The sequence below is a fragment of the Rhinopithecus bieti genome, unplaced genomic scaffold, assembly GCF_001698545.2.
Source record: "Rhinopithecus bieti isolate Rb0 unplaced genomic scaffold, ASM169854v2 scaffold_28016, whole genome shotgun sequence".
Classification (NCBI taxonomy): domain Eukaryota; kingdom Metazoa; phylum Chordata; class Mammalia; order Primates; family Cercopithecidae; genus Rhinopithecus; species Rhinopithecus bieti.
The window spans coordinates 2,653,929-2,675,699 of NW_016813202.1; the positions used below are offsets into that span (position 1 = coordinate 2,653,929).

At 38.7% G+C, this 21,771-nt stretch overlaps 1 protein-coding gene across 5 annotated transcripts in view; it reads left to right on the top strand.

Annotated features, from left to right (window-relative positions):
- RGS7 (regulator of G protein signaling 7) overlaps nucleotides 1–21,771 on the top strand; it is a 583,411-nt gene that overhangs the window by 366,703 nt on the left and 194,937 nt on the right. For all 5 annotated transcript variants that reach the window (XM_017847811.1, XM_017847810.1, XM_017847812.1 and 2 more), the window contains exon 3: nucleotides 7,962–8,012. In XM_017847811.1, the coding sequence (XP_017703300.1) occupies nucleotides 7,962–8,012 (51 nt within the window). The remainder of the gene's footprint in view (nucleotides 1–7,961; nucleotides 8,013–21,771) is intronic.

Sequence of the window (21,771 nt, forward strand, 5' to 3'; positions counted from 1 at the left end):
CAGTTATTTTCTCATTTCAGGTCCCTAAACACTGCTCTTAATCCAGTATTACTTTAATAAATCCCAGTTAATATAATCACTCAAACTGACAAGCTAGGAATTTCAGAGTTATTCTCAATTCCATGCTCTCTATAATTTCCCAAAACAGTCAGTAATAAAATCCTAGGTCACGGCCACTTCCATGAGATTGGGTTCTCATCATTTTTCTGGTGGACTACTGTTAAAATCATTTAACTGGCCTTCTGCAGAAAGGCATTCTAAAAGATAAATCAATTATTTTTATTTATTCATTAAAAGATAAATCAATTATTTTTATTTATTCATTCACCAAATAGTTAAATAACTGGTCTTCTGCAGAAAGGAACTCTAAAAGAGAAATCAGTTATCTTTTATTTATTCATTCACCAGACAGGTATAGAGCACCTGCTACATAATACATATTATAATGTTAAAAATATGGTTTCAACAAAAAATCTTGACATGTTGTGGTAAGAAGCTAGTAAACCTAAAGTCAATATATATTTAGCAAGTGATTATATTACTGTTGAAAATGCAATGAAAGTAATAGGAATAAAATAATTTACTAAGGTGGAAAAAAAAAAAATCCAGAAGTAACAATACTCAATTACATGTTATTCATTTTAGAAAGTGAATTATTTGCATAAAAGATACACACTCATAAAATACACAATCATATACACATCACGAAGTTTCTTTGAATAGCTATTTTAGTGCACATAAAGTGTGGTTTCATTCACATACACAAAAACAATGTATTCCTACTCTGCTTTACAGGACTATAATAAGTTCATAGAACAAAACACATTTATATTCATAGCAAGGCAGAAATAGCACATTCATTTCATTCAAAATTTGACATTTTGCTTTTGAATTCCACTTTTCCTCTCTTTTCTGCGTTTTTCTGATGGAAACATAAAAGCTTTACAAACTGGAAGGAAGCTGTAGTTTACACCCATTGTTATGTCTGCAAAGCACTCATTATTTCTGGAAAATGCCTCCATCTATATGTCTCGCCAGCATGACCATTTTTATGCATGGTGATCCATCTTTTCTTGCCACAGTTGGCTGATACAGGAATGGGCACCTCCCTGCAGCTGAGATCCTCCATCAGGAATTAGGACTTAGGACTACAAGATTTCAGCCGCAAATGACTTGCTGTCTTTAGTGGCAGAGATTTTAACCCAGGAGCTGTGAGCCTTCATGACCCACTTCATGGATGGAAAATAGCAAATGTTGTCTCCTAGAGAGAAATGAAGATGTCCAGAAAGGAACAAGGATGACAGTCTCTGCCTCCATGAGTCCTTGAGGCTCAAATACATCCTTTCCCTTTAGTTCTGGGTACCTTTTTGCAAATTCCTTCTTTGATAAGTTTGTTTTTATACTTTGTCAAAGATCGCTCTTTATAACCAAAAGTGCCCTGATGAAGTAACTTAAATTTTGTTGTTGTTGTTGTTGTTGTTATATTCATCTTAATAGATATTAGCAATTTTTTAATTAAAAAATGTCAATGCCCTCCAGCCAAAAACCACCAGGAACATGCCTGTAGTTGAACAAGTCAATTATTCTTTCTTGAAGGTAGGGAGAATGCACACCATTGGGAACCATGGGGTGTCTCAGTAATAGGGTGTTAGGAAGAATCTAGTATAGGATTTGGACATCGGTAGTCATGGAGAGGATCTGAGGAAGTGGGCCTTTGCTCTAGATTAGATGCTGTCAGGAAGCAGGGACAATTCTGTGATCTGGTATCCTTTTTTCTGAGACGGAGTCTTGCTCTGTCGCCAGGCTGGAGTGCAGTGGCGCCATCTCGGTTCACTGCAACCTCAAGCTCCCTGGTTTGATTCTCCTCCCTCAGCCTCCCGAGTAGCTAGGATTATAGGCACGCACCACCATGCCCAGCTAATTTTTTTTTTTTTTTTTTTTTTTTTTTTTAAGTAGAGATGGGGTTTCACCATGTTGGCCAGGATGGTCTCCATCTCCTGACCTCATGATCCGCCTGCCTCGGCCCCCCAGCGTGCTGGGATTACAGGCGTGAGCCACTGCGGCTGGCCTGATTGGGTATCTTAATACATTTTTTCCTACAGTAGGACAGATTAGACAAGACTAAGTATGGGATTGATAAAGAAGCAGCAGTCGCTCATGTTATCCGGGATGGAATTTGATATTTTATGGCTGAGATCATGTTCCCATGCTTAGTGTAACTTAAATTTTGTTGTTTACAGAGTGGTCTTGTTTTTATCTTGACCTGTGAGGGTTCTAGAGCAGCCTTGTCCGATGTTAATGTTCTTCCATGAAATTGTTCATATTTACCAGGGAAGCACCAAGACATAGCTGTGAGTGCCCAGCCAGCTCCTGGAAGCCAGTGGCTCTTTTCCTCTTTTTTCAGTACCTGCTTTTGGCCAAAGGCAGACAGAACCAGGACTTAGGCATTAATTGGTGATATCCAGATTTTCACCACTGCTGAGATTTCTTAGATCAAGGAGCTAGAGAACATAGTCTGTAGCTGGGCTGGAGGTCATCTCTCCCGCTCCTTTGGTTGCTGGTTGCTGTGTTGAACCCCCAGATGTGACAATGGCTGTGCACTCATATTTAAGACTCTGGACAGGATACAAGTACTCAAATAAACAAAATGTTATTCTTAGATATTGCCAATTACTTATTTGAAAGATTGAGGAGAAATTCAGTACATCAATTCAGCTTTACAAAAGGGTAATATGCAAGCTTTAAGCAAATCACTTCATTTCTCAAGCAGAAATTCTGCAGTGTTTTAAATTAAACTGAAATTCTGCAGAAATTCTGCAGTTTTCAATTACAGAAATTCTGCAATTAAAGAAATTAAACTGTGTTTAATTTAAAGAAATTCTGCAGTGCTTTAAATTAAATTAAGTTAAAATTATAATTGCCTACAGAACTTTTAAAATTATGATAATGAGAGACACACTGGGGTGTCATAACATTCTAGATGGAATCACCATAGAGCTGACTGTTTCAGCATTTTGAGTCTTTTCTGTATAGAGTATATGTCCATAAATAGTGACTCATGCCTTCAGTAAACATTTAACGATGATCTGTGTTGAGACACTTTGAAGAGAATGGTGAAAACGTGATGAGTATGATGCCGTTTCTTCTCCCAAGGGACTGACAGATCAGTTAATTTGCTTCCCTCAACATTCTTTCTTTCTTGTTCCTAAAACTGCAGATCCTCAGCCCAGCTTCTGCAGAAACACAGTAGATGTTTATTACATGCTGTTTGATAATAATAAACATTTATTGTGCCTACTTCAAGGAACCAAGAATAATGTTGGAAAAATGATTTTTAGTATATAGAAAGTCTTCTATTTAGTGAAAGATTCTAAGAATAGTTGGCTGAGCATGGTGGCTCACACCATGTAATCTCAGTGCTTTGGGAGGCTGAAGCAGGAGGATCACGTGAGGCCAGGATTTCAAGACAAGTCTGGGCAACATAGCGAGACCCCATCCATCAAATAATAATAATCATAAAAAATTACCAGGCATGGTGGCTCACACCTGTAATCCCTGCTACTTGGGAGGCTGGGGCAGGGGGAATTTCTTGAGCCCAGGAAGTTGAGGCTGCGATGAACTGATTGTTGCACTGCCTTGCAGCCTGAGTGAGACCCTGTCTTAAAAGAAAAAAAAAAAGAAGAATAGTTATAACATCAAAAATCATGGATTATGGATTATTTATGATATTCACTAAATAAAAAAATATTTGTATTGTCAGCACTGTGTCTATGTGGTTCTGAGGCTTCAGCAAAGGTATTTGGGCAGCACAAAGAGCGTATCCATTTCCCTGAAAGAGAAACATTGCAAAGGTCCGTGTCTTTGTTTCAGGAATAATTTGCACACCTTCTGTGGTGATTAAGAGCTAAAGTTTTCACTAATGGCTTTAGCTGAAAGTTATGAAAAGACTAGTTTTGTAAAGGACACAAATCAAATGTGTTCTATTTTGCTTGCTTACAAAGTCCTCGTATCTTATGTTTACAAACATTTTGCAATTTTTTTTCATGAATGCTTAATATTTTTGTGCACCTCTAATTCAGATTCAGTTTGTGGATAGCTGTAGGTGACACTTGTAGCTGCAGATCTGCTCTAATCAGTGTGTGTGTGGGGGGGGTAATGTGAACATTAATGGAAGTAATACAGGCTTAGGACAGAGCCTGGTCCAGGCCTTTGCACTCTGCAGGGGGCACAGGTAAGGACGTTCGTTTGCCATTCAGTTCCACGGCATGGGTGAGAAAATGATGTTGAAGTTTAAGATCAATTTAACATCATGTTTAATAATATTGATGTTTAAATTGCACGCCAATAGAATATTCTTTGCACGAGGGATATCTTTCTTTTTAAACTCTCTCAAAATAGAATATGGGGAGGGGAGTCTTGCTATGTATTCATCTAATCTTTTGTTGGCATTTACTGGTCATCTTCTACATGTCAGGTACTGGTCTGGGTGTTTGGGATCCAAAGATAAATAATACATGCTCCTGGCCTTCAGTGGACTTATATTGCAAAGAGAAAGACAGAGTAAAGTAAAGACAGGATGATAAAACCATTGATAAGTAAAAAGAATGATAAAGATGTTAATAGAACATAAATAAAAAACACTTTACCTAGTGAGATAGGGTGGGGTGGGCAGAACAGGCCTCCTGGAGTAGATAATGTTTGAATGGAACTTTATGGCCTCAGCTGGGATTCACCACAGGAAAAAGAGATGAAGATAGAATAGCATTAGCAAAATCATGGAAGGAAGAAACAGTACAGCAGGTGGAAAACTATGAGCAGTGTGATGAGGAAGAATTCTACTTGTTTGTTTTTGCTTGTTTTCATTTTAAATAATATACTGCTAGGATTAGACAATAATAAAAACCTCTACTGCTTCTGCTGAGCAGAGGGAGTACAAAGCTCCACATCTCTAAAAGTGATGTCTGCCTGTAAGAATTCAAAATAAGAGTATGGTCAGGGCTAAACTTTCCATAGGCTACAGTCAAAGTGTGATTTCAAAAAATTCCACAGCTTATTTTGAGGGCTCCAAAATCAAGATAAATAGATGCTAGCATATTCTACATATACATTATACGTGAAAAACTTTAGCAGACCCAGCCATTTATTTATTTAATATAAAGCTGGGAAATTGCTGTAAAGGTGGCATTCCTACTACACTTCTCTGGACTGCAGTGCTCCGTTTTAAATTTGAGTCATGCTTCTCAAGATGACTCTATAGGAGCACGTTTCTCTTTCGGTCTTCTGGTTCCAATAAGATACTGGAATTTTTCCTTCTTTCTCTCTCTACCTATCTCTTCAAGGAGTTGAGGTTTTACTCTTACAGATGCAGCATAGGTTAACCTGGTGAGTCTGGGTATGAATTTAACAATTTAAAAATCCATAATGTTTCAACCTAAAACCATAAATATGTTGGGGTGATCACACAATAAGAAAACCACTACGGCATCTGCTAAGTGACACTAACAGTTGGTCAAGTCCAATTAAATTGACTCCTTCAGAGCTGAACTGAGAATACACTTGTGACAGAAATACTCAAAAGTAGGCTAAGAAAAAAAGTTTCCTATTCTCTGAATGAAACATACTTTTAAATTAGGCTTCTTTATATTTCTTTCTGCTCAGAAAAAAAAAAAGAAAAGGAAAGAAAGCATAACAGAACAGAATATTTTAAAACTTAGTCTCTAAGAGCATTTTAAAGTCATTTTCACAATAAAAAATATGTATAGTCCTGGAATGAATGTTTGGCTGTCTTCAAAAGAATGGAAAATTTCCAGTGGCTGCTCACATATGTTCCACAAATAGATGCTCAACTCTGAAAAATGAGCAGAGTGCCTGGGGCTTGTGCAGAAGATGTGTGTATCTGGGAATCGACATTGGTCAAGGATCACTACATATATATGTGAAAAGCTGAGTTCTCCTTTTCTTTTTCAACGGGAAGATCGTGCTTCAAGATAACTTAGACTATAAGGAAGAACGCAACACCCAGACGCGGTCAACTGCCTTCTGGAGAATGATCTCCTTTCCTTTCGGCACTCTGAGCTGTTTTAGTAAAACTTCCTTTAGGATCTGGATGAATCTGTCTTCCCAAATGATTTGAATCAATGGCGCTGTGAAAGGAACGCAAGTTCAAGTCAGTACTTGGAGTTATTTTTTAAATGCATGCATACTGAAATTGGCATTGAGTATGAATGTTCTCATAACTTTTGGGACTTTATTGTCAAGTTTAGTAATCAAATTTATTCTTAAATTGATTTTGAACTGATATAATTCAAACAGCCAGAATTATTTTGCCAATGTTAATGTAATTAATTTGCCAAATCTCTGAGGTGGGTAGACAGCAACTCTAGCCAGCCTCCAGGAGAGGCTGAAATGGAATCTTGGTTCACCCTAAAGTTTCATTCAATTCATGCAGGCATAACACAGTTTACGATGTATGCAAACAATTCACATACATATTTTTCCTGTTTTATGTAGAAAAGAGTTATGCAGAAAACCAATTTTAAATACAAATGAGTGTCTCAAGCAAATCACTTGCTAAATCTCCCATTTCTGCTCTTATTTTCATCATTCTGTTCATCCATGCTTTTGGGCTAGAAGCCTTGACTTCTTTTTTAATCTCTCCGACTTGTAACCTTTATATCTGATTAGTCATAAAGTCCTGAAACAAGTCTGTAATTTCTAAGAAGTTCATTTGTCACTGAACTAAGACCTTTTCCCTTCATTCTTGGATTGCAACTAGTAGACATGTCGACTGCCTTGCCTTCTTTTTGACTACAAGGCATTTCATATATATTGCCAGTCATATTCCTTAAACTTACTTTGAGAATGTCATTCTTCTGCTCAAAAATATTGCATGTCTCTTTCTCTGCTTTCCTTATGGGAAAAAAATTTAATTATTTAGCCTAAAATTCAAGACCTGCTGAATACACTGTGCACTCCATTATTACTTTCAAATTTCTATTATTCCCAGTACTTACATATAGAAAGTGTGCAGTAAGTTATTTCTGTTGACTGTTTTTCCACCTTTTAATTTTTATATAGGCCCCTCCAGCAACTACGTTGCTCTCTTATTCATAGATAAAAATATATCCTTCAAAATCTAGCTCAAACACTACGTTCTCTGCAGACCCTCTCTTGTCTCTTCTGTGTGCAGTAGAAACATATTCATTCATACTTTGTATTCATCACACATTAAGCACTTACTATGCTCCAAATAATCAAAGATGAATATGACACCCTGCTTCAAGGTTCTTACTTTGGGACATTCATCAGATAAACAGCTGGGCCAATGGTGTGATCAACACGGCAGGAAAAGTCTACGTGGGTTCCAATGAGGATTCATGGACAGTTCTGTAAACTCAGTGGACAAGGGGAAGGGACAAGGCAAGTTGTGTCATGTCAGTGAACCTTGAGTGTCTTAAAAACAGTGGGAAGATATTTCAGTCAGGGAGAATACTGCTGTGGAGACACAGAGGTTTGAAATACATAGGAGGGTTCGAAAACCAGAAACAAATTTGGTTTAGCTTGAGAGGAGATACAAGGATGAGGTGGGTATAACCAGAAATGACACAGGAACCGTCTTATAAAGTATTGGTTATGCTGTGCTAAGACTTGTACCTGAAATATAGTAGATGCTTAAGAAACACTTATTTAGTAAGCAAATCACTTTCTGCTAGTATAGCAAATTTTATTTACATTTAAATATTTCATATTTAATAATTTGCTAGTTTACACCTTGGTTTGTTGAAGGACAACTAAGTATTCATACTCTGTGTTTTCAACATTCCATCTGGGGTAGATCCTTAACCTGTCATTGTAACAATTAGAAAAATTTCCTTCTAATATGAGCACCAAAGGTAGAGAATTCTTGAAGTTAATATGTATAAACAAAATGTTCACATCTGTTTGTGTTTTTCTTTTTCTAGGTTCAGACATTGTTCAGTGGTTGATAAAGAACTTAACTATAGAAGATCCAGGTAAATAAATCATTTTCCTATTGCAAGAACTTTTTTCTTGGTGGTTTTAAGAATTATGTTTCCTCAGGGATATTTTAATATAGCATGCAAGCAAACCTCCTGAAAAATTATAATTCAGTTTGAACTGTGCTTTTAATATTTATGTAAATTTTATGGTAGTCAAAACATATTTAACTAAAAGTTAGCATATTTGTACAATTTTTCACATCCTTAATTCTGCCATATTATTTGATTCAGGTCATTGGTGATCGTTAGACTGGATCAGCTGTATACATGTCCATAAAATAATTGTACATACAATTTATGGCAAATGATTATGAATTAATGAACTTTCCCTCTATCAGACACATACATCTCATTAACTTATAATTTTGCCTTAACTACATCTTTAAATGCGGTTTGAAATCAGTATTTTATTTGTAGTTCTGATTTTTTTATCATGCCTACATGATGTGTGTGTGTGTGTGTGTGTGAGAGAGAGAAACGGTCTATTTAAGTCATGAACCTGTTCACCGTGTTGGACATTATGTCTATTCTGTAGCAGAAAACTTAATTTCCAAAGTAAGGGAACAATTTCTATGAGTTCACACTTTGCATTGCCTGGAATAAGTTCCTGCATATGCAAAGCATTTAATGACCTTTTTTTTTTTTTTTTTTTGAGGTGGAGTTTCACTCTTGTTGCCCAGGCTGGAGTGCAATGGTGTGATCTCAGCTAACTGCAACCTCTGCCTCCTGGGTTCAAGCGATTCTCCTGCCTCAGCCTCCCAAGTAGCTGGTATTATGGGCGCGTGCCACCACATCCGGCTAATTTTTTTTTGTATTTTTAGTAGAGTCAGGATTTTACCATGTTGGCCAGGCTGGTCTCGAGATCGAACTCCTGACCTCAGGTGATCCACCCGCCTCGGCCTCCCAAAGTGTTGGGAATACAGGTGTGAGCCACCATGCCTGGCTACATTTAATGGCTTTTTAAAAATATGTAAAACCTTTCACATGTGGCAAACATTTCACATCACTGAAGGAAAATAAGATGCGTATTGTTCAGAGAAGATTCTGAGAAAACAGAAAACAATAGCTATGAAAAGCTGGCATTACAGTGACTACAGAAAAGGTCAGTGATATGCCAACCTATGTAACACAGCCTTCCGTCTATAGAGAAGAACTTTGCATGGCTCTGGTTCCTACCTCTGGTGATTATCGCCTTAAAATGGTTTAGAATTAACAGTACATGAAGATGCAAGGTTTTAATTTTTTCTCATTTTAAACTAGCTTTATAAAGCAATGCCATCAAAAGATGCAGCTCAAATTCTGTCCATAAAGGCCTGTGTAAACCCCCAGCTCATTTGCTGCATGAGCTTTTAAAATACTCATTGTTGTGGGTCAAATGGTATTAAAACAATTAAGTAAAGATAAAGCAGCTATTGCCAGCATCATATTATCACCAGGTGAAAAGGGGAGATAATTAATAGGAAAGGAAGCTACAGTCTTACCAAGTTCACGTTTCAGCTCACCTCAGTGGCATGCCTGCTTTTTAGAACTGTAGGACCAGACAGATAATCCCAGTGCTAAAAAATGGATTGACACAGTTATGGCTAATCAGGAAACTACTGATTGCCACAGACTATTAAGGGTCAGAGGTGAAGTAGATTTTAAAAAGTTATTATTTCTGTAAGGTAAAGACTGGGTCGGGTGCAGTGGCTCACACCTATAATCCCAGCAGTTTGGGAGGCTGAGGTGGGTGGATTACGAACTCAAGAGTTCAAGACCAGCCTGGCCAATATGGTGAAACCCCATCTCTACTAAAAATACAAAAATTAGCTGGGTGTGGTGGCACGTGCCTGTAATCCCAGTTACTCGGGAGGCTGAGACAGAAGAATCACCTGAAGCCAGGAGGCGGAGGTTGCAGTGAGCCAAGATCGTACCACTGCATTCCAGCCTGGGCGACAGAGCGCGACTCCGTCTCAAAACAAGCAAACAAACCTGAAGGTGTAGTTCAGTAAAAATCTAAGAAACAGAAAACATCTTCACAGATATCATAAGCTAATAAGAAACAATCATTGTTTATAATTTACATGTAGGATCTCATTTTAGGTATAATGTGTATGGAAAACTGATTTTATTTGCTTGCTCAACACTTTGAGGAAGTTTTTAAGATTCATTAGAAGGTGTTATGAAGAGATAAAGTCAAATGTATCCAGGAAGGAACATACATGTTCTTTAGTCATATTTATGACACGCTGAAAAATTAGTTTCTGATTTGTTGGTTTTTTTTTTTGAATGAAGTAATTCACCCTAGACAAAATCCAAGGCTCTGTACTGGTTTCAAGAAGAGTTAAGAAACATTAATGATTGTTCTGAATATGTAACAGATTGTGCACATGGAAAATGAATCAATCTGGTGGCTATTCTGATTGCAATTTGATGTGGTTAATAATGTAGCTGATATTATGAAAGTTACTTTGATGGCTGCCTATATAAAACCAATCATATCTTTTGAAACTGGTCATGAAGGGAGACTAAGTAGTTATAATGCTAAGTCTAGTTTTAACTCTATCAAAAACTCCCTGAAGATTTTTAAAAACAAGAAAGAAACCCATGCCTAGTTTCTGTCTTGCGTGTAGTCTGGTAGCCAAGTGGTCATTTGAAGATCTCCGGGGATCGTTTGATGTTCTAGAAGTCAGTAATTTGCTGAAAGAGGGTTTTGTGGCAAGATAGAAGAAGAGACTAATTCTGGGTATGGGAGCAGGTTCTGATGCCCATTTGGAGACAGGAAGAGAAGGTTGAATGATCTTCAGGACCATACGTAAGACCAATGAGTCTATATTATTTGCACACATAGTGTTCAGTATTTTATCAATGAGCACTTAATAACTCATTTCTGTTACAGCAATCCAGGGCACATTGGGCTGAATATTTTACCAGAGGTTTCGGTACCATTAGACTTGTAGTCATACTTTGTTATTATTTTAAAATACAGATGGATTTGAACCTTTTGTTAAAATTTAGGATTTTTCTTAGCTTACATGTATGTGTAATACACATATACACAATTGGTCTGAAATGTTTTTCTTCTACTTTGTGAGTACAATTTTACAAAATATGTCTTTCTAGGAAAATTCCATTTCTTCTTTCATACTTTCATTCATCTAGCAAATATTTACTGAGTTCTTACCATGGGCCAGGCACTGGGAATACAGAATGAATATTCCCTCTTGGACAAATTGATTGTCCTTTGCTTCCAGAATATCACATTCACACCCTTCCTTCTTTTTCACTGGCCATTTGGTTTGGTCTCAGTCTTCTGTGGTGACTTTTCACTCTCAGTAAATGTTGGAAGGTTCAGGTTTCTCTTCTAGGTTCTTCTCCTTTCTGCATCTACACGCTGTTGCTAAGTGACATATGTTGAGAACGCTCCAATTCACAGCTTTCATGCTGACCTCTCTGCAGTGCTCCACACTCACTTCTCCAATGCCTAAGGCCTCTCCCCCGAAAGGTTAAACTCAACAAACCAAAATGGAACCCCGGTTTGTCCACTTCTCAAACCTACTCTTTATTGTAATCCCAAGCTCAGTTACAGAGTTGAGTCTTCTAGTCAAGAATATACTCTTATCTTTTCCTGTCTTCAATTTTGCTATGTGGTCTTTCAGGAGTACTTCAAAGTTTTTAAAATATAGACTTTGTACATTTCTTACTAAGCTTATTTGGGTTATTTTATTATGTGTTGTTATTATTATTATTATTATTATTATTATTATTATTATTATTTGAGACGGAGTCTCGCTCTGTCGCCCAGGCTGGAGTGCAGTGGCCGGATCTCAGCTCACTGCAAACTCCGCCTCCCAGGTTCACGCCATTCTCCTGCCTCAGCCTCCCGAGTAGCTGGGACTACAGGCGCCCGCCACCTCGTCCAGCTAGTTTTTTGTATTTTTTAGTAGAGACAGGGTTTCACTGTGTTAGCCAGGATGGTCTCGATCTCCCGACCTCGTGATCCGCCCGTCTCAGCCTCCCAAAGTGCTGGGATTACAGGCTTGAGCCACCACGCCCGGCCAATGTGTTATTATTATATGTGGTCTTTTCTTCCTATGTATATACTAACTTTCTATTGTTTACATAGATGAAAATGATTGATTTATATATGTTAATTTAATATGTCGTTTCTTTGCTACACTATCTTTTTTAGAAGAAATCTTAACTAACTTACTGGAAAACTACAGTACTTTTCCCAGCAGTTTATTAGGATTATATGTAGTCATTCAAACCCTTTAATTATTTGGCAGTATGTTTTGTTGCCTGCGCATATGTTGATATCTTACCTAGATATAAAGTAGATGAGATAGAATTTCCTCTTTAAAATCCTGTAGTTATTGAGTTATTGCATCCATGCTTTTAATATTCTGGTAAAATATGAAGATATTAATATTATTCTTATGTCACTACATACACACACATATATAGATTTACATATATACATATAAGTATATACACATACACACATAGTAGCCTCCCCTTATTTAAGGAAAATATATTCCAAGAATCCCAGTGGATACCTGAAACTGCAGATAGTACAGAACCCTCTATAGGCTATTTTTGGCTATACATACATATCTTTAATAAAGTTTAATTTATAAATAAGGCACAGTAAGAGATTAACAATACTAATAAAATAGTTATAACAATATACTAGAACACAAGTTACGTGAATGTGGCCTCTTGCTCTCTCTCTCAAGATCCTGTCATCTTTTCAGACCAAGGTTGACAGAAGGTGAAACTGCAAAAAGTGAAACTGCAGAGAAGGGAGGATGACTATGTATACACATACTGGGTTTGTTTGTTTGTTTGTGACAGAGTCTCACTCTGTCACCCAGGCTGGAGTGCAGTGGCATGATCTCGGCTCACTGCCACCTCTGCCTCCCGGGTCCAAGCGATTCTCCTGCCTCAGCCTCCCGAGTAGCTGGGACTACAGGTGCCCACTACCACACCTGGCTAATTTTTTTTTTTTTTTTTGTATTTTTTGTATTTTTAGCAGAGACGGGGTCTCACCATATTGACCTGACTGGTCTTGAACTTCTGACCTTGTGATCCGCCCACCTCGGCCTCCCAAAGTGCTGGGATTACAGGTGTGAGCCACCACTCCCGGCCCACATGCGGTTTTTTAAAACTGATTTTTTTATCCTGCCTAGATACCTGTAATGCCTTTTCTTTCCTTGAAATTCAAAATATAAATGGACCATTGCCATTTCATTGTTTATTTTGTGATATATTTACAAATCTGGTGACTGATTTAAGTCTGTTGATTCAGGCTTTTCCTAGTTGAAGAAATTTTTTTTCTTTTTTGTTATTTAAGTATTTTCTACATTTATAAAATGCATATAATAATAATGTCTACTACTTAGTGCTTTCCTGAGGATTTGATAAGTATTACATTACATACAATGTAAAGAAGTTATTACCACATCTCTTACATAATAGTGCAGAAAATGTTGATTGGCAATTGTAGGTATTTTGTACTTTTGTAATAATTGAACTAATTATTTGCCTGCTTATCTGTTCTTCCAGAACAGATTTATTGTTTTCTTAGTAAACATGCCTTATGTCTAATATCATGTCATATTAATTATGGGTAATATGTTGAGCAAATTTATCAAAATACAAAGCTTCAAGAAAGTCTGGATCCTTCACATAATTATTGACAGATATCAATAATTCCTTGACATCAGCTTGCTCATTTGTGCCCCTTGCTGCCGCTCACTGGAAGAGTCATCCTTACCAAGCTCATGGAGTGATGCTGACCAGGGTGAATAGTACTTTAAGACTCTCAGTCTATTGAGTGGCTAAGATTTGAAATGAGTCTTGCTCATTTCAATGAGTGGGTATCAAGGAACGTTATGCATTTCTGTGTTCTTTTTTTTTTTTTCTTTCTTATTAGACGAAGTCTTGCTCTGTTGCCCTGGCTGGAGTGTGGTGGCATGATCTTGGTTCACTGCAACTTACATCTCCCAGGTTCAAGCTATTCTTCTGCCTCAGCCTCCTGAGTAGCTGGGACTGCAGGTGCACACCACCACTCCCAGCTAATTTTTGTATTTTTAGTAGAGACGGGGTTTCACCTTTTTGGCCAGGATGATCTCCATCTCTTGACCTCGTGATCCGCCCTCCTCGGCCTCCCAAAATGCTGGGATTACAGGTGTGAACCACTGCACCCGGCCGCATTTCTGTGTTGTTTGAGTGGCAGCTATTTGCTCCATCTTTTTTTCTTCTCTCCATCATCCCATGCTTCCTGAGCTTTCAGCATTCCTTGAGAGGAATCCTGGCATTGAAGATGGTCATGAGCTTTGCAGACATGCTTGAGCTTCAATCCTGATTCAAGCACTTACTAGTTACAGGCATTGGGCAAGTTAATTTCTCTGTTTTTTTTTCTTCCTCTGAAAAGTGCTTTTAATACCATGTTTTGTGATACTTAAATGAATCAACATGCAAGTGGGCCAGAATCTTAATTTTATTTTTATATAGGCCAAATTTTTAAAACTCTGAATATGTGCAAACACATTTAACTGAATCGAATTTTTAAAAAATGCATACAATTATTACACTAGTCTTCACATACAGCCTATTCCATGAAGCCTTTCTCCCATAAATCAACTCCCAGTGGCTTTTCTTTGCCATGAGCTGAAAGAATATTTGCATTTGATACTACTTCATCTATTGCTTAATTTAATTATCTTTTGTTTTTTATTTTACATATGTTGGTCTCATCACTTCAGTTAAATCTAAGCAACATAACGGCAGAGGACACATACCCTTTCCAGCCATCAAATGAAGTGCCGAGGTCAATCAATTCTAAATAATCACTTGATTTTTTTGACTAATGGGAACTCACTGAAGTGGCATCAGATTTATGGTAACTGATGATTCAGTTTGTGCTTCTCTCAAATGGATGTGAGAAAGTGAAGAGAAATAAATTTTAAATGAATTGTTCTTTATCTAAACTAAACCCAGTGTAAACAAAATGGTTTAAAAGGCAGACAGAAGAATAAGATTAAGGATAAATATAATTTATCTAGGATAAAAACTTAATGACAAATAGCTGCAAAGTTTCTTCCTCTAGAAGCAATATCTGTTGTAAAAATACCAGTGAAAATCAAGATTCAGGCAAATCAACCAGATGTTTTGCTTATACACCATCAAACAACTGGATCAAGTAACTTAATTATCACTGAGTGAATTAAATCAATCCATTGGGCACACCATTATAGAGAGTCTGTCATCTGCCTCCCAAGCCTGCCACAAGTCTTCTGAAGAAGAAAGTGCTCTAAATCCTGTTAATTAATTTAATAAAACTCCATTACAAATGGCCTTTGTATTCCACGAATTTAGTTAAACTGCCAATGAAATTACAACCCTGGGGACATGAGGGCGCATCAGAACTGAGAAAGTAAAGAATGTCTCTGTCATCTTTCATAATGTTTTGGACTTACACAGTGTTTTATGCTTTTCCAAATCATTCAATTAGATTTTTTTTTTTTTTTTTTTTTTTTTTGAGAGTGAGTCTCGCTCTGTCACCCAGGCTGGAGTGCAATGGCGCAATCTCGGCTCACTGCAACCTCAGCCTCCCGAGTTCAAGTGATTCTCCTGCCTCAGCCTCCTGAGTAGCCAGGATTAGCCACCATGCCCAGCTAATTTTTGTATTTTTCTTAGAGACAGGGCTTCACCGTGCTGGCCAAGTTGGTCTCAAACTCCTGACCTCAGGTAATCCGCCCTCCTCGGCCTCCCAAAGCGCTGGAATTACAGGCGTGAGCCATGGCCCCCGGACTTCATTAGATTATTTTATTTGATTATCACATCAATATCATGAAGTAGCCAGGCAGACATCTCATCAATTTACAACCAGAAAATTAACAGGAGAGAAACTTGTGAATATCTGAAGTCACAAAAACCTTGAAATAAAAGCACAGTAGGCACAACCTCTACCCTGTGTGCCTGCTCCTTTTTTTTTCAATTGGAGTCTTCTCTGTTCTCTAGGCTGGAGCGCAGTGGCACAATCACAGCCCACTGCAACCTTGACCTCCCAGGCCCAGGTGATCCTCCCACCTAACCTTCCTGAATAGCTGGGACCACAGGCATGTGTCACCACACTCAGCTGATATTTATTTATTTAGTTAGTTGGTTTTAATTTTTTTTTTTTTTTTTTTTTTTTTTTTTTGAGAGGCAGGGTCTCACTGTGTTGCCTAGGCTGGCCTCAAACTCTGGTCTCAAGTGATCTCCCTGCCTTGGCCTCTCAAGGTGCTGGGATTACAGGTATGAGCCACGGCACCAGACTCCTGCACCTTTTTGAACAACTATTTCAGACCTGGATTCTGCTTTTCCATAAATGGCTGGGAACCCTAAGAGAGCCATGGACCCAACTGACCCAGAGGCACATTGCATAATGTCTTTTGGAATAAAGTAACGTATTTCCTTGGATTTGGTGATATATATATATATATACACACACACACATATATATATACATATATATATACACACATACACATATATATATATTATTATTTTGTTTGAGACAGAGTCTCACTCTGTCACCCAGGCTGGAGTGCAGTGGCGTGATCACGGCTCACTACAAGCTCTGCCTCCCGGATTCACACCATTCTCCTGCCTCAGCCTCCCTAGTAGATGGGACTACAGGCCCCCGCCACCATGCCTGGCTAATTTTTGTTTGTTTGTTTGTTTGTTTTTTTTGTTTGTTTGTTTTGTTTTTGAGACGGGAGTCTTGCTCATGTTGCACCAGGCTGGATGCAGTGGCCGGATCTCAGCTCACTGCAAAGCTCCACCTCCTGGGTCACGCCATTCCCTACCTTCAGCCTCCCGAGTAGCTGGGACTACAGGCGCCCGCCACCTCGCCCGGCTGGTGTTTTGTATTTTTTAGTAGAGACGGGGTTTCACCGTGTTAGCCAGGTGGTCTCGATCTTCTGACCTCGTGATCCGCCCGTCTCGGCTCCCAAATCTGGGATACCAGGCTTGAGCCCACCGCGCCGCTTTTTTTGTATTTTAGTAGAGACAGGGTTTTCACCAATGTTTGGCCAGGATGGTCCCCTGATCTCCTGTACCTGGTGATCCGCCTGCCTCGGCCTCCCAACGCTGGGATTTACAGGGCGGACCACCGCGGCCCGTCTGGATTTGGTGTTACATTTACTTGTTGCATTCTGGGTACACCATTTTGTTAGAGCAATTTCCTATGTATTTCAACTTTTATATTACAGGTAAATAAAAACAGATCTTTTCTGTATGCTCTTCAAATTGTTTCAAACAACAATCTTGCTTCAGTAGAGGGAAGGGGTAGAAGCATTTAAAATATTCCTTGCAAATGACCATTAAGACCCTTACAAACCTGTAAAATATATATTTTGTTGTCCACTGAGCAAACTTTCATGTCCATAGGAAATAAATAAAAATGACTACTTTATTATTGTTCCAGTGCTAGTAAACCACTATATAAAAACATTCTAGGTTTCTGAGATATATTTAACACTGATGATAATATGCAAGAAGTCATAGTTTGGAGCCATTAAGTATAAATCTAACAAGATTGATTGGTTTGACCTAATTTCAAGATAATAGATATTACCCAAGCATTCATCTTGCAAACGTGCATTTTATATGATAAACAATACTTAAGAAACTAACAAAGTCCTCATATCTTTGGGTACCTGCTCTCATCCCACACCCTGGCTACTGCAGGCAGAGCTTCCTAGTTGTGTACACAGGGAATCTGATGTGTAGTTCTACTTATTTCATGTGAGATGAGCAAGAACTGTAGTTTTCTTTGTGTATTCATTTCAGTGTATTAGTAGCTTTTCTTTAGAAGGAAGGAATTTATTTTTGCCTATATTCTGTTGGTATCCTATCTATGTTCATTCAGGGTGCTATAATAGAATGTAATAGACTGAGTGGCTCAAACAACAGAAGCATTTATTTCTCACAGTTTTGGAAGCTGGGAAGTCGAAGGTTAAGGTGCTGGTGGCCTTTGTGTCTGCTGAGGGTCTGCGTTCTGATTCATGGATGGCTGTCTCGCTGTGGCCTCACACAGCAGAAGGGGAGAGCAAGCTCTCCGGAGCCTCTTTTATAAAAGCACTAATTCCGTTCATGAGGGTTGTGCCCTCACTACCTAATCACTTCCCATATGAATTTGGGGCCGATACAGACATTCAGTCTACAGCAGGTCCACCAAAATTATGGTGTCTTGTACATTTATTTTTATTTTATTTTGTTTTGAGATGGAATCTCCTTCTATCGTCCAGGCTGGAGTGCAGTGGTGCAATCTCAGCTCACCACAACCTCTGCCCCCCGGGTTCAAGCAATTCTCCTGTCTCAGCCTCCTGAGTAGCTGGGATTACAGGGGCACACCACCACGCCTGGCTAATTTTTGTATTTTAGTAGAAATGGGGTTTCACCATGTTGGCCAGTCTGGTCTTGAACTCCTGACCTCAAGTAATCCACCTGCCATGGCCTCCCAAAGTGCTGGGATTACAGGCGTGAGTCACTGTGCCTGGTGTATCTTACACATTTAATAACACCAGGAACCTCTTTCGGTTGCCCCTTGGGAATGCTCTAGTGTTCGGAAAGTGAAAAGTCTGCACGTGGTCGTCTATGACGTCTGCCATTCAAAGTAATCAGTGCCATTGAGTGCAATCCCATCACCTCCAGCCTGTTGGGACTAGCCTTTTTTAAGCTGGAAGTTAGCCACACTCTTTCCTTTTACTCCGCACCCTATTTGTTTTTGGTTTTGCATTTGCATTTGCATTTAAATACTGCATTCTGTAATGGAACAAGTGACTATCGTTTCCATTGACTTGTATAATTATCCAATTGCTCTACCCAACAAAATCTCCAAACCTAGAATGTACTGAAAGGTCTTCATGAGGTCCATACATGGAAGTTTTCATTGCCAAAGCAGGGGGTATTTCCCCCAGGATGTCTGCCATTATTTCAGACCATCTTTCCTGCTGATAAAGACTTTTTCAGGTTTGAGTTTCTGGCTGCCTTCACTTCCTACCTCTATCACTAGATTGCAGTTCCAGCAAAAAAGAACTATCACACGTGAGCATTAATCAGTTGGGTGCCCCCAGGTACCATGCTGGATGTTTTCCTCTCATTTAGTTCTTGTAAGTAGGAAGGGGGCAAGAAAGCTCACACTTACTGAGCATCAACTCTGTGCTGAACATCATGTTGAGAACTTGATATATGTTACTCTGAACTCCAAGAGAAAAGAAAGAAAATTTGAAGAAATAGACTGTACATTTAAAAATGTAAGTCTCAGATCATGAAGCTAATAGGAGAGAGAACCAGTATTCAAACCCAGATAGGTTTGATGTACAAGCATGAACACTTTCTGCCCCAGGCAAGGGATGTCACCTTCCCTTCACACATGAAGCCCCTGAGACTCCCAGCTGAGCTGAGGAGCAGAGCTGGGATTCATACCTGGTGTGTCGGCATCATGCCAACACAGTACGTTTGTTAGAGACCAGCAGGTGATCTGTCTGTCCTGATTCCAGTTTTGGTTTTTGTGGGACAGCACATGCAGCTATAAATGCCAGTCCCAGAGTTTTGTGACCTCTCTCATTTTTATCTGATTGGCTTTTAAAACATGTATTGTTTATTAGAGTTGTTAGCTATCAAGGAAAATACTAAAGGCAGCTGGAAATCTAATTAGGATTTCTGTCTTTTATCTTGTAGAACTTGAACAAACATAATGAGGCCAGGGTTCAATGGACATTTGAATATGTGTTTAATTACATGTAGGAACATCTATTACAGCAGAGCTTGATATTTCTACACTATCCACTAGAAAAACAAAAATGAAGACCACTACACAGACCAAATGGATGATGCACAATTGTCCTGTAGCATTGTCTGGTTCTTCCAGTAGCTGGCTGGCCTCTTTGCTTTCTTCTTCTCTTTAGAGCCACACTTTCCTTTCTGCAAATACGTGTTCCTTTTGTAAGCCAACTTGGACTTTGTTTGGCAAGGAAACAGGACATAAGCAACTTTCCTAAAAAAGGAAGAAGAAAAGAAGAATAGAAGAAAAGAAAAGTAAAAAGCACTGGATAAAGCTAATAAGGCCTAGAGCAGAAGATATCATCTAAGGATATGCCTGTTCATCAGGGTAACCACTCAGAAAATGACAGAGAAATGTACGATTATATCTGTTACCCAGAAGGGGCCATAGATAGTTGTGTAAGAGCTGTCTGAAAAGTCAGGTCCCTTTATCTTTTATTAAAGATAACCCAGTATTTCTTATTTCCCAGATGAGGAACAAGTTAGGTTTTCCCCCTCCTATATTTGAGTTGAGAACAATGCTGCTTATTCTATTGCTATGTCATATTTCATGAAGTGTTTTCTTTTATCACAGCTAATAATGATAGGAGATGCTAACTACAGCAGTACAAAAAGTGTGATAAGGGCACTGATAGAAGTTTTATAGCCCAAATATGATCCTAGGAACATACCCATCTCTTCATTGTCATTTGTCCCAAACCACACAGACAGGTTCCTGCTATACAGTAAAAGGCCACCCTTTAAAAAATAACGAGTCTAAGAACCTCAATTGTAACATCTGATGCGATTTTCAAATTTTGAAAATTCCCCTTTAAGTGAGGGAGGCTGCAAGTCTAATGAGACTGAAATGCTTTTTTTTATTTTTTGAATTTTGCAGTTATATTAAATTCAAGTGATTGGGGCCTCTTGAATTATCCAGAATTCCTGCTTCCTGCTGTGCTCACTAATACCTGGGCTTTGAGACCCATTAGAGTACATTATGTGCACCATGTTGAATTCTGATTATCTCCATTTCACAGGAGGCACATGCTCAGATTGTGATTTGTGTTATTTTCTGGTAATAATTGCTCTTTTGATTTAAACCAAATTTTGGAAGGGATCTGCCAGGCATCAGTAGCATTTTGCTTCTACTGAATGCCCATTGGAAGAGGGAGTGTCTGGTTTTCAAAGGACTGAGGCTTACTCATTTGTTTTAGCAAACATGACATTCACCTCTTCCTCTGCTGGGGTTCATCTGTGAACACAGGTGTGTCTGGATAGTCATGGGCTTCTGGCGTGAGAAATGATGGGTGTACCCCGTCTTTATTCTTACTTCTGGCAGCACCGTCAGTGAACCCTTGACCCACACGAATGGATCCTCCAGGTGTTCCTGGCATATTGGATATTGGTTGTTTACATATTGGATGTTTGGATATGGATATTGGTTGGTAGATGTTTCAACAGCCTCTGCCTAGGGACAGGAGTCAAATGTCCCATGTAGTTACTTATTTTTGTTTGTTTTATTATACTTGAAGTTCTAGGGTACATGTGCACAATGTGCAGGTTTGTTATATATGCATACATGTGCCACATTGGTGTGCTGCACCCATTATCTCGTCATTTACATTAGGTATATCTCCTAATGCTATCCCTCCCCCCTCCCTCCTCCCCACAATAGGACCTGGTGTGTGATGTTCCCCTTCCTGTGTCCAAGTGATCGCATTGTTCAATTCCCACCTATGAATGAGAACATCCGGTATTTGATTTTCTGTTCTTGCGATAGTTTGCTGAGAATGATGGTTTCCAGCTGCATCCATGTCCCTACAAAGGACACGAACTCATCCTTTTTTATGGCTGCATAGTATTCCATGGTGTATATGTGCCACATTTTCTTAATCCAGTCTGTCACAGATGGACATTTGGGTTGATTCCAAGTCTTTGCTATTGTGAATAGTAC